The 13,086-nt window shown below is 44.1% G+C and overlaps 2 protein-coding genes across 3 annotated transcripts in view; both read left to right on the top strand.

Moving 5' to 3' along the window:
* The window catches only part of ZNF512 (zinc finger protein 512), a 21,103-nt gene extending 16,619 nt beyond the window's left edge, over positions 1-4,484 (top strand). For both annotated transcript variants that reach the window (XM_005874844.2, XM_005874847.2), the window contains exons 13-14: positions 2,356-2,454; positions 3,504-4,484. In XM_005874844.2, coding sequence (XP_005874906.2) covers positions 2,356-2,454; positions 3,504-3,815 — 411 coding nt within the window. In that variant the 3' untranslated portion in view covers positions 3,816-4,484. The remainder of the gene's footprint in view (positions 1-2,355; positions 2,455-3,503) is intronic.
* A 5,780-nt stretch (positions 4,485-10,264) lies between these two features.
* The window catches only part of GPN1 (GPN-loop GTPase 1), a 25,178-nt gene continuing 22,356 nt past the window's right edge, over positions 10,265-13,086 (top strand). The window contains exon 1 of the mRNA XM_014546629.1: positions 10,265-10,410. Within this exon, the coding sequence (XP_014402115.1) occupies positions 10,300-10,410 (111 nt within the window). The 5' untranslated portion in view covers positions 10,265-10,299. The remainder of the gene's footprint in view (positions 10,411-13,086) is intronic.

The raw sequence follows: 13,086 nt of genomic DNA, 5'->3' as shown, positions 1-13,086 counted from the left end.
TTTTTTCATATCCTCCAGGGTCTCACTAAATTTATCGGCGGTTTCCATAAAATTCTTGAAAAACCTTAAAAGTGTGGTTTTGAACTCTATATCCAGTCGTTTGCTTGCCTCCATTTCTGTCATTTGTGACCTGCTTCTTTGTCTCGGCATTTTTTATGCTCCCCTTTGTTGGTAGAGTGGCTTTGTGTGCTAGGTGTCCTATAGGGCCCAGTGGCTCAGCCTCTGCAATTACCTGAGGTGGACACTCTTGGTGCACCCCCTTGTGGGCTTTGTGCACAGTCTTGTTGTAGTTAAGCCTTGATTGTTGTTGGTATCAATGGGAGGAATTGACCTCCAGGCCCATTGGCTGTGAGAATCAGCTGTGTCTGCAGTGGGAGAACTTCTGTGCTGAAGACACCCTTCTGGGGCAAGACTTGCTTCAGTGGGGCTTTGGTGCTCACTGAGTCTTCCCCCTGAGTGTGTCCCTTATGGATCTGAGGAGTTGTAATCTGGATGGTCCCACTCTGACCACTGGGTACACTGGCTCTTGGTTCTAAGGAGGTGCTAATTTAGCCTCTGCCTAAGGCTACCCAGCAGGAGCTACGAAGAGATCTGCAGATTCCCCTTCCTTTTTTGGGGGGTTTGGAGGTGCCCAGATGAGGCCCAGCTGTGAAGCAATGCAAGCTGCTGTGGGGCCTTGGGTCTTCTCTTGGAAGTTCTGGGTCTGTCTGGCCCAGCTGCAGTTTGTTAGGTACTTTTCAGATTGCAAAGGGCCAGGGCATTCATATGCAAAAGCCTCTGCCGCAGCCTGGGTGGGGCGGGGCCTCAGGGAATCAAAGGGCAGAGCAAGCAGCTTTGGCTGATCCTCAGCCTTGCCCTAAGGTGCCCTGCGCATCTCAGTGTCCCGGTAATTGCTGCCAGCACCTCTGAGGGAAAGCCGCCCTCAAGTTCCGAGTTCTGCCTGCTGCCAGACAGTCCAGTTTCTCCCCGTATGAGTCCTGGATCCCCAGAGACCTCCCGGAACTGGAGTTCAGAGCAGTCGGGAGCTTGTGACTCTCCCCGACTCAAAAAGCCGCGTCCTCATGTGCCCGCCCCTTTCTGCGCGCGCTCGAGCCTCCGTACCTCTGCACTTTACTTTCGCAGCTCCTCTGAGTCTCAGTGTGCTTTTCTCTTTCCTTTTAGTTGTAGAATTTCCACTCAGCCAGCCTTCCCGTTTTGTCTTTTCGTTGTATTTTTGAAGTTGTTGTGGGAGGCAGCAATTTCCGGTGTTTACCTATGCCGCCATCTTGGTTTTTCCTTCATGAACTATTAATCTTAACATGACTTCTGAACTAGAAGAGAACTCAGTTTAGGTGAACAGCTAATTGTCCTGTTTTCTGTTGTCTTCAAAGGCTGATTTAGTTTTTTATGTCCCAAAAATCTTGGTCTATTATTGGGTGGGATGCCAGGTTATGTCCAAAGTGCAGAAAAGGCCAACATAGCCATAAGTCATATCAATTGAAGAATTTGGAGAAAAATATATTAGTTCTGAATCCCTACCACACTGGACCTGACCTGTCTTATTGGGCCTTAAACTTTCTAGAGTGTAAACTTAACTGGACTAGTGAAGATCCTTAAATGCATCTGAACTATACTGGCCTCTGGAGGTGGGAGGTGGGAGGTGGGATCCCTAGGTGTTGGGTTAAGATCACCTCACTGAGTCTTTTCCACTGTGACCCAGGTGCCCTACAACCCACCAGCCATGGGGATTGGTGCCACTTTCCAATCCCTTTTAGAAGTATCTCTCCACACAAAATGAACATCATGGAAACAAAGCTTCAGGAGGGGAGAGGAGTCTCAGTTCAAGGCAATAAGAGGGTTGTAGGCATCCAAACCAGATCTGTCCAGGAATGCTGAAGAGCTGGTCGTCTTGATCTTAGTTTCTGAGTCCTTAAACTCTGTGTTATGGATGATACTCTCCTAATCCTGGATTTCTAAGGCACTCTTTGCAGCAATGAATTATATTGGGGAGAATTATACTTTGGTGCCCATAGTGAAATTCACAAGTTTGATCATTTTGGGGGAGGAACCAAGAGAACCTTGGAAGTGAAATAATAAACAAGAGAAGATAGAAAGATGTGACATGTCACATAATAAAAGTAGGATTTCGGGTTGTGTTGAGGGGGTGGGAGGTTTTGGTAGAGAATTGCATTAGGATAGATACATAGTGGTGGTAGTCTGCCCGAGCTGTTTTTCCTAAATATAATGCTGTTTTGGATTTTCTTCCTTCTTACCTTTGCTGAAGTAGAATCCCTTCTTTTCATCAATAACAGTCCCTACATGTGGCCCAGGTATGTGTTCCTGAGTTTGCCAATAATACTCTTTTCTTTAAAACAGGGAAACTTTGTGGCTGGAAAATACAAGTGTCTTCTATGTCAGAAAGAATTTGTGTCAGAGAGTGGTGTCAAGTATCACATCAACTCTGTCCATGCTGAGGTGAGGGTCCTGCTTTCTCACAGTGTTTTTATTTTCTAATCATATTTCCTTTTCCCATACATACACCATAGGAGAGATGGATTTTGTGTCTGTTTTTGTGGGCTAGGGGAGTCAGGGAAAGTAAAGTGGTTACCAGAGACATTGGAGTTCAATCCAGTTAAATCAGGCATTTGGGAACCAGGCTGAATTTACACCTTCTTATTTAACAGCAGTCTCTCTACTTCCATTTTCTAATATTCTTTAAAAAAAAATTTTTTTTTTATTGATTTCAGAGAGGAAGGGAGAGGGAGAGAAAGATAGAAACACCAGTGATGGGAAAGGACCATTGATCAGCTGCCTCCTGCATGCCCCACACTGGGGATTGAGCCTGCAACCTGGACATGTGCCCTGACCCAGAATCGAGCCATGACCTCCTGGTTCATAGGTTGCCACTCAACCACTGAGCCACATCGGCTGGGCTTCTAATACTCTAACGTCTTTGAGTGACCTGTTTTTAATGCTACTTAAAGTACCTCATAGAGCCCAGCTGGCTGATTGATGATTCTCTCTCATCGTTGATATTTCTATGTCTTTCTTCCTTCCTCTCTGAAATCAATAAAAACATATTAAGAGAAAATAATAAAATAAATACTGCATAGAAACAAATATAAAAGACATTGAGACAATTGAGGAATTTTGAATATTAACTATATTAAATAATAGCAATGTGTCCATGTTAATATTTCAAAATGTGATCATTGTAGTTGTGCAGAAGAACACCCTTGTTCTTAGGCAGATACATGCTGAAGTATTTAGGGATGAAGTAACATGTTGTCTGCAACTAACTTGCAAAATGGTTCAGCAAAAAGAAGGAAGGAAGGAAAAGAGAGAGAGGTGAACAATGATAAATCTAGGTGTTCATTAAATTAATAACTTTTCTGAAGATTTGTAAACTTTCAAACTAAAAAACTCTGTGTTTTGCCCTAACCATGCCTTTTTAAATTCTTCCCATACCTCTTTATGCTTTCCACTATGTTTTGACTGGATAGTGTTTCTATTTTGCCTTGTAGGATTGGTTTGTTGTAAACCCAGCAACAACCAAAAGCTTTGAAAAGCTGATGAAGATAAAGCAGCGGCAGCAAGAAGAAGAAAAGCGGAGACAGCAGCACAGGAGCAGGAGGTCTCTGAGAAGGCGGCAGCAGGCTGGCATGGAGCTTCCTGAGCCAGCAGAGCTGAGTCTTAGAGCAGGGAAAGATCAGAGGAGGAATAACGAGGAACTGCTAGTGTCGACCTCCTGTAAAGAACCAGAGCAGGAACCAGTGCCAGCACAGTTCCAGAAAGTAAAGTCCCCAAAGGCTAATCATAAACGAGGAAGGAAATAGGCAGTCAGTGTGAGAGCGCTCCTCGGAGAGTGGACGGATGCTCTTGTCACGGGGACCTGTGCTGGAGGACTGAGTTATGGGGCTGAGTGAAGAGAAATGTCCTCTTTCAGTTGTTTGTGAAAAGCTACAACTTTCTCTACTCTTTTCTCCTGTATAAATTTCACTGTTTTCCCTACTTACTCACTTTGACAACCTCCCTTCCCCAACCCTTTTTTGGTAGGTTTTCCTGCTATTCCTCATTGGAGTCTATTATTTTTCTCTTATCTTGCCCAAAGAGCTCCCTCTTAAGGCCAACCATAGGCCCCTCTTGTCCTGTACAAGACTAAGAAAACTGGTTGTTCTTTTCTTCCTGGGGTGTAGAATGTTCTTGGAAGTTCTATTGATTTAGTAGTCTCCATCGTCAAGTTTATAAAACAATTCCACATTAAATTTTTAAAACCATACTGATTAATCATTTTGTATTTGTGCTATAACATGCCTAGAAGCTAGAATAAGATTACCCTCTTTGGGAAACAAACTTTATGGAGGTTGTTCTCTCAATATGGTTTTAGTATTGAAAGAAAGAATGGGTTTAGGATGAAAAAGCTAGAACTTCCCTACACTAATTCTACTGGGAAGTGTTTTGTCTGCCCCAAGTAGCAGTGACTAACTAGACCAGCCGGCCCGTTTGAAATGAATAAAACTAAAAAAAAAAAAAAAAAGACCGTACCTTTTTATGTAATGATGTTTACTTTGAATTTATATTAGTTCACACAAACACTCCATCCATGCTTTTGTTTCGGCCCTCCGGTCCAGTTTAAGAACCCATTATGGCCCTCGAGTCAAAAAGTTTGCCCACCCCTGAACTAGACCCACAGGCATAAAAAAGCAGCCTTAGGACTAGTATGTACCAAACATTAAAGTGGCTGGAAAGAAGAAACTAGAAGAAGCAATAACTACTGCCTCAACTTTCCTGGCGCTTGAGGCCTCCTCATCTGTCGTCATAATCGGTGCCCTCCTGAAGTTTGTTTTGCCCTCTCGGTTCTAAGGATTGAGAAATAACCAGGTTGATTGCCCCTGATTTTTTGATAAGAATCCTAGTGTTCCTGGTAATGCCACTAAGATCGGTAACCAAGACACTCGTTCCTTCTCTCCTGGACTTGACCTCACTTGCTAGTCTACACCCCACTAAGTCCTCATCCCTCCCTTTAGTCAACCTCTGTCTGAATTTTCTGAGAATATTGCTGTCTATCCTCTTTTATGTGTGTTCTATCGTCTTTAATCCTGAGACTTTGACACCAGATACTGATATTTATCTGGAGTTGGAAAGAAAAATTCTTTTTCTGTACCTCATGCCTAGCTGATGTCTAATGGGCTGTTAGATGTTTTGAAGTAAGTGAAGGACATGGTATATCCACTGTACATTGTCATTTGCAGTTGTGCTCTTAGAGCCCTTTCAGTAGATGAGGATTGTCAGGGAGAAGAAATGAAGAAGCTATATTAATTTCTGATAAGACTTGGGAAATGTTTGGCAATGACAAAAGAAATAAATGACTGTTAGATTGATGTTTCCAGTTGTTCATTGACTCAGGTTACATCGGAGATCCGTTCCTACTGCGCGACATAACACGATTTTCGCTGTAAGTCGGAACTCACCTACATAAGTACCTACGTCACTCACATGGAGCACATACACAGCAGTAATGAAGTGAAACAGTAAAAAAAAATTTAAAAGAAAGATAACAATTCCTGACCTTTACTTGTGGTAAATAAATAAAAAACAAAGCACATACGTACATATGTCGAAAACACGGAACATTTTTTTTTTTTTTTAATAAATAAACTAGAGGCCCGTTGCAGGAACATTCCTGCAAGAATAGGGCTTTGCTCCTGTCTCTGCCGTTCCTACCCCGCCCTTCTCTGCCGCTCCTGCTGGCTAAAATGAATAATTTGAGATTAAAGTGAATTAAGTATAGGAAACTTGCCCAATCTCATGCCAGGCCCTTACAGGCACTCTTTGTTCTTCTTACTTGATTTTAGAGAAAGGGAGAGAGATGTGAGAGCAGTACACCAGATTCACTATCTGGGATGATAGGAATGAAAACTAAACTGAGATGAGATAGAAGTTCTCCATTCCTGAGTTAGATAATTGGGCCAGCAATGGCAGGAGGGGAATTAAGAGCAGAAGAGTAAAGAGTGTAATATCTCATCAGCCTGGGTATATATTTTCCTAGGGTTTTTGCATCCAGAGAGACTAAGGTTTCAAATTTATCTTGGATATCATGCTTTTCAAGTGCCATCTTTCTGTACTTTCAACTCATGAATTGAAGTATTCAGTTTAAGGTACCTGCATGTTATCTAAAGTCTTCTGCATTAAAGTTGCAATTTTATTATTTGCATACATACTAGTAAGTATAAGACAGCAAAAGTAATGAGAGAAAAGTGATGAAGTAAAAAATATATTGGAACAATAAAATCAATGGGTAAATTATAATCCAAGTAGGCTTTTATTTTTTAACAACAAAACTTGTTTAATAAAGAAACTACATATTTAACAGAAACATTATTAAAGCTAGAAGTTAAAGGTACATTGAGGGAGAGACCTTTGTTTAACCAATTTAAAGGAATCCATTTTACATATAAGACTAAATTCAAGAAAATTATTTTTAAGTTTTTTTATTACTGATAATTTCTGGAGAACAAAGTTGATTATATTTTCTCATAGGGGAGCAATGTTAAAATATGAGGTTTTATTAGGATTCAGCATTCAAAAAAATCACTGATCTAACCATCATATCATAAGTGCAAAAAAACCCACAACAAAAAAACACCTACCCTAAATGTCTACAGTAATTTAAAATACTATTCCCAGTTCTATTAAATAGGCCTAAATATATGGCACATAATAATTAGTAAGAAAATATATATAGTACTATATTTAACACTAAGTAATTTTACTTATCATCTTAGGATTTAGGATGTTGCTAGAGAAATAGATGGCATGAGACTTTAAAAGTTATTCAAAAATTTAAAACTTTGTTTTGATAACATTTTCCTAAAACAAGCAGAGGCATTCTGCCACCTCATTAATTCTTGAGGTATTTCTTCACAATAAACATTTTCAAAAGTAAAAGCTGAGATATGTTCCCTTAGAGTACTTTTTCCCTCATGAAAACTATAGGAGCTACCTGGCCATTGGCACAAACTTTAAAAAAAACCCTTAAAAACACTGCCTTTATGTTCTGAATTGGCCAGAAGGAATGAGGATAAACTTAGATTGGTTGTTTACAGAGGAGAAAGCTCTGAAAAGTCAATCTGAGATGCTATCCTGAAAGGTGATTTTTCTTTTTTCAAATATATTTTATTTTTTACAGAGAGGAAGGGAGAGGAATAGAGTCAGAAACATTGATGAGAGAGAAACATTGATCAGCTGCCTCCTGCACACCCCCTACTGGGGATGTGCCTGCAACCAAGATACATGCCCTTGACTGGAATCGAACCTGGGACCCTTCAGTCTGCAGGCCGACGCTCTATCCACTGAGCCAAACCGGTTAGGGCTGAAGGTGATTTTTCTATAAAGAAATCTGACTCAGCTAGATGAAATAAATCATGAAACTATTTCCTTTCACTTCCTCAAGGTGGTTTTCTCAACCTGGTTTTATGTATGAGTGTCTGGTAAATGGTTTTAGGTTATCTGGAGGTTTGAGGAACATCCTTATTAACAAGAGCTAATTAAAAATCTAAGGAAAGCTGGTTCACACAAGTATCTAGTAGTATGGCTGGAAAAGCACATCTAATCCTCCACACTAACATGTCTTGATGGATATTCTATCATAGCAATGAGACCCAAAAGCCTTCCTCACCAGGTTTGTGCAGCACCTAAGGAATACTTCTCTAGTCCTTAGCCCAGCCGTGGGCAAACTACGGCCCGCGGGCCGGATCCGGCCCGTTTGAAATGAATAAAACTAAAAAAAAAAAAAAAAAAGACCGTACCCTTTTATGTAATGATGTTTACTTTGAATTTATATTAGTTCACACAAACACTCCATCCATGCTTTTGTTCCGGCCCTCCTGTCCAGTTTAAGAACCCATTGTGGCCCTCGAGTCAAAAAGTTTGCCCACCCCTGCCTTAGCCAGTGATATTTAGGAATTACTGTGGATTAACCTTGATTTGGGGTCCCAGGGAAAGGGTTCTTGCGATTTTTGGAGCACCCTGTTGCAGTAGTTGCCTCCCTTAAATTAAGCTCTCCATACACCACTGTTCCTGCTGCAGCTGTTGCTTCTGACTTTTCAGCAGGCTTGGCACACCTGCAACCCCTGGCATTGCTGAGATTGCTGCACTTACTCCTTCTGTGACTGCTGGTTCTCTGCGGGTGCCACAGTAGAACTCAGAAGTATGCCTCTCTGCTACCACCTCCAAGGCCTGGGCCTTCCTTTTAAACTCCTTTGTTTTTCTCTTTCCCAACAGCCTTCTGTCTGGTTCACTCAGTTGTTTCTCCAGTAATGCTTTTTTCCTAAAGGAACTGGGCCTGGATTTCCTGTGCCGTTACACCTGTCTCATCGTGAGCTTTTTCTCCTCCTGTAATGTGAGTTTCGCCTCTTCCTGTTTCTCCTTTAATAGTGATATCCCTCATTGCCAGCAACTGCTGCTTCAAAGTGGATTGAATCTTTTCCTTCTCCAAGAGCTGTTTTAAGCTCTCAAGTTTGCTCTGCATATTTGAAGGCTAACTCTTGTCTCCTTTGTTCAATCTCCCCACTTTTTTTTGTACATAGTTGTTTCACAGCTTCTGAAGTTGCCTTCTATACTCAGTTTTGTTGGTCAGTTATTCCAGCAAGAGTTTATTTTCAGCCTGGACATGTAACTTTTCATTGATTAGCTGCCTGTTTTCCTGCATTAGCAGTTTTGCTGGATTTGACCTTCTTTTATTTGCTTGTTCGGCTTCATCATTTCCATTGTCCATTTAAAAAAAATTGATTTCAGAGTGGGGGTAAGGGGAAGAGATCAACTAAAGGACTTGTATGCATGCATATAAGCCAAACCAATGGACACAGACAACAGGGGGATGAGAGCATGAGTGTGGTGAGGGGGAGGTTGGGGGTTAATGGAGGGATGAGGACACATTTGTAAAAAAAATTGATTTCAGAGAGGAAGGGAGAGGGAGAGATAGATAGAAACATTAATGATGAGAATGGGGCTCCAGTCGACAACCTGTGCCCATGACTGAAATCAAACCTGGGATTCTTCAGTCCGCAGGCCCACTATCCACTGAGCCAAACCAGCTAACCATTGTCCTTTTTAAAAGCCCCATCGCGGCCTTTTTTGGGGGTGGGGGGTGGGGGAGGCTTCCCTGGCTTCAAAAAATTATTAAACTAAGATACCACGTAGGGGTATTAGTACTGTTGGAGTCCTCAGTAAACCTGAAGGAAGAACAAGTGAAACATTCCCCTATCAATTCTTAATGAAAATTTAGGAAACAAAAAACGCACAATTATACTTTAATTCACAAAAGAAAATATTTTTGAGCACTTATGTCGAGGCACGGAGCATACAGGTAGGGGTGAAGGTGAAGGACTGCAGTTTACAATTTACAATATGCATTCACTACCACCCCTATGAGATATCTCAATTTTAAAAAGAAAGGTTTGGAGCATCTAAGTTAACTTAGCCACGATTTACACTGCTAGCAAGTGGCAGAGCCGGGGTCGGTGTGAAACCCACATTTATCTATGACTTGGTGAACAGGTGGCTACAAAGGGCCCAGAACAGACGCGGAGGTCAGGAGCAGGAATACATGTCTCAGCTCCTGCACCACCTTTTCTGTTTCCGAGGACGCTTCCGTGCAGGGAAACGCCCCTCAGTACCTACTTGCTCCGGGAATCCTAGCGTCCACCGAGAGGGACTAGAACTAGTGTCAGGGACGTCGACATGCGGGACGGCGTCCCCGTGAGCCAAGTGTCTCGGTTCAACGGGCCTCTGCACCGCCCAGCAACCCCTAGGTTCGCATCCCGCTCCAGTCCAGGCCGGTCCCCCACACCCACCCCCCTCGTGGCTTAACCCCCTCGCTCGGCTCAGCCCTAGCAGTCGGTTCTCCGGGCTCTAGTCCTGGCTCCTTTAGGGGCCGGAAGTGAAACGCCCTCTCTTTTTTGCATCGTGGGAGCTCTCCTCTGGGGATCTCATCTCGTCCGGTTCTCCTGCGAACCCAGGCCGTGCGACGGCAAGCTCTTCTTCCGGTTCGCTCGCTCCAGTCCTCCCAGCGCCTCCACTCCCCCGGCATGGCCCCCGGTTGGCTCCCGAGCCCGGTCGGGACCGGAGGATGCTCTTCTGAGCGGTCGGAGCCAGTACCATTCTCTCTCCCGGCCGCCGCGGCGGAAGTCTCTCTAGCCACGTGACGTCTCGATGGTCGAGTGGGCGGAGCCAGTACCATTCTCTCTCCCGGCCGCCGCGGCGGAAGTCTCTCTAGCCACGTGACGTCTCGATGGTCGAGTGGGCGGAGCCAGAAGGAAGATGGCGGCGCCCGCGGCTGCAGCCGAGCCTCAGGCGTCCGGGGGTCCTCGGCCCCCAGTGTGTCTGTTGGTGTTGGGGATGGCGGGGTCTGGGAAAACCACCTTCGTACAGGTGAGGTGCATGGCGCGGGCGAAGCAGGTGTGCGCGAGAGGCGGTGGAAGGCCGGGAAACGGGAGGGGAGGGCTTCCCGAGGAGCGGGAGGGCCGGCGCGTGGCTTCCGGGGGTCCTCGGCTAGACCGCAAGGCTCCTGGAGTGCATACCTGGTGCCGCTTACCACGTGGTGCTGCGGTTGTCCTGCCGGCAAAATTGCTGACTTGAAGGCAGAGGCTGACTTACAAGTAACGCGATTCATAGAGTGCAGAGTGCTACCACACAGGCTTGCGGTATAGATGGCTAAAGAATTAGGTGTTTCTTGTGTGAACAGAAAAGGGGTGCCGTAAATAAGTGTAATAACTGCAACCCCACCTCTCCTCTGACAGTTGTCAGTCTGTTCTCTATCTATGAGCCTGTTTCTTTTTTTTTTTAATTAAATCTTTATTGTTCAGATTATTACATTTGTTCCTCTTTTCCCCCCCCCATAACTCCCCTCCTTCCAGCTCCCACCCCACCCTCCGCCCTCACTCCCCACCCACTGTCCTCATCCATAGGTGCACGATTTTTGTCCAGTCTCTTCCCGCATCTCCCCCCCCCCTTTCCCTCCCAAGAATAGACAGTCCATTCCCTTTCTATGTCCCTGATTCTATTATAATCACCAGTTCATTCTGTACATCAGATTATTTATTCACTTGATTCTTAGATTCACTTGTTGATAGATGCATATTTGTTGTCCATAATTTGTATCTTTACCTTTTTCTTCTTCTTCCTCTTCTGAAAGGATACCTTTCAGCATTTCATATAATACTGATTTGGTGGTGATGAACTCCTTTAGCTTTTCCTTATCTGTGAAGCTCTTTATCTGACCTTCAAATCTGAATGATAGCTTTGCTGGATAAAGTAATCTTGGTTGTAAGTTCTTGGCATTCATCACTTTGAATATTTCTTGCCACTCCCTTCTGGCCTGCAAAGTTTCTGTTGAGAAATCAGCTGACAGTCGTATGGGTATTCCCTTGTAGGGAACTGAGTTTCTTTCTCTTGCTGCTTTTAAGATTCTCTCTTTGTCTTTTGCTCTTGGCATTTTAATTATGATGTGTCTTGGTGTGGACCTCTTTGGATTCCTTTTGTTTGGGGTTCTCTGCGCTTCCTGGACTTGTAAGTCTATTTCTTTCACCAGGTGGGGGAAGTTTTTTGTCATTATTTCTTCAAATAGGTTTTCAATATCTTGCTGTCTCTCATCTTCTGACTCCCCTATAATTCTGATGTTGGTACGTTTGAAGCTGTCCCAGAGGCTCCTTACACTATCTTCGTATTTTTGGGTTCTTTTTTCATTTTGCTTTTCCGGTTGGGTGTTTCTCACTTCTTCGCATTTTGAATCTTTGACTTGATTCTTGCGCTCCTCTGGTCTGCTGTTGGGAGTCTGTATAATATTCTTTATTTCAGTCAGTGTATGCTTACTTTCTAGATGATCCTTTATCTCTCCAGCGAGGGTCTCATTAGATTTCCTGTACATCTCATCAAGTTTATCGACAGACTCTAGAAGCCTCTTGAGAGACCTCAAAAGTGTGGTTCTGAACTCAATATCCTCCCTTGATAGTCTTGTCCTGTTTCTTTGTCTCCGCATTTTTTACGCTCTCTTGGTACACCCCCTAGTGGTCTTTGTGTGCAGTCTTGTTGTAGTTAAGCCTTGATTGTTGTAGTTAATACTAGAGGGATTTGACCTCCAGGCCGACTGGCTGTGTTAATCAGCTGTGTCTGCAGTGGAAGAACTTGTGTCCTCTAGGGAGGTGCTAATCTAGCCTTTGCCTGAGGCTATCTGGCAAATGCCTCGGTGCAGGGCTTGGGCGGGGCGGGGCCCAGGGATCAACAGGGCGGAGGAGGGAGCAGTTATGGCTGCTCTCAGTCCGTCCCCAGGGGCTCTGCCTCTCTGTCCTAGCAACCGCTGCAAACCTCGGAGGGACCGTAGCCAGACAGTCCTGCTTCTCCCGTTTGAGTCTGGGTCCCTAGAGACTCGCCCCGGTCTGGGGCTCAGAGTCTGAGGCTCCCTCCGGATTGAAACAGACAACCTCGCCCTCAGCCACCAGCCCGCGCCGCACGCACTCCGCACCTTAGTATTTTACTTCAGCACTGCGCCTCCTCTGATTCTCGGTTCCTCCTAGTTGTAGAACTTCCACTCAGCCAGCCTTCCTGTGGTTCTGGATGATGTCCGTTCCGTCTTTTAGTTGTATTTTTGAAGTGGTTGTTCGAGGCAGCAAACTCCGGCGTTAACCTATGCCACCATCTTGGTTTTTTTTCTCCTATGAGCCTGTTTCTATTTCTAACCTCACAGGGTGATTGGATCATAAATTAGTTTTTAATTGAATTTGTTGGGGTGCAATTGGTTAATAAAATTACATAGGTTTCAGGTGTCCAGTCTGTAGTACATCATCTGTGTATTGTATCGTGTTCTCCACCCCGTCAGGTCTCCTTCCTTCTCCATTTATCCCCCCTTTACCCTCTTCTACCAACCCGTGCCCTTCTTCCCCTCTGGCAATCGCCGTGCTGTTGTCTGTGCCTGTGAGTTTTGTTCTTTGTTTAACCTCTTCACCTTTATCACCCAGCACTGCAGCCCTACCTCTCCTCTGACAGTTGTCAGTCTGTTCTCTATCTATGAGCCTGTTTCTTTTTTTTTTTTTTTAATATATTTAAAAAAAA

Source organism: Myotis brandtii, unplaced genomic scaffold, assembly GCF_000412655.1.
Source record: "Myotis brandtii unplaced genomic scaffold, ASM41265v1 scaffold454, whole genome shotgun sequence".
NCBI lineage: Eukaryota > Metazoa > Chordata > Mammalia > Chiroptera > Vespertilionidae > Myotis > Myotis brandtii.
This window is presented reverse-complemented; position numbering and strand designations above follow the sequence as displayed.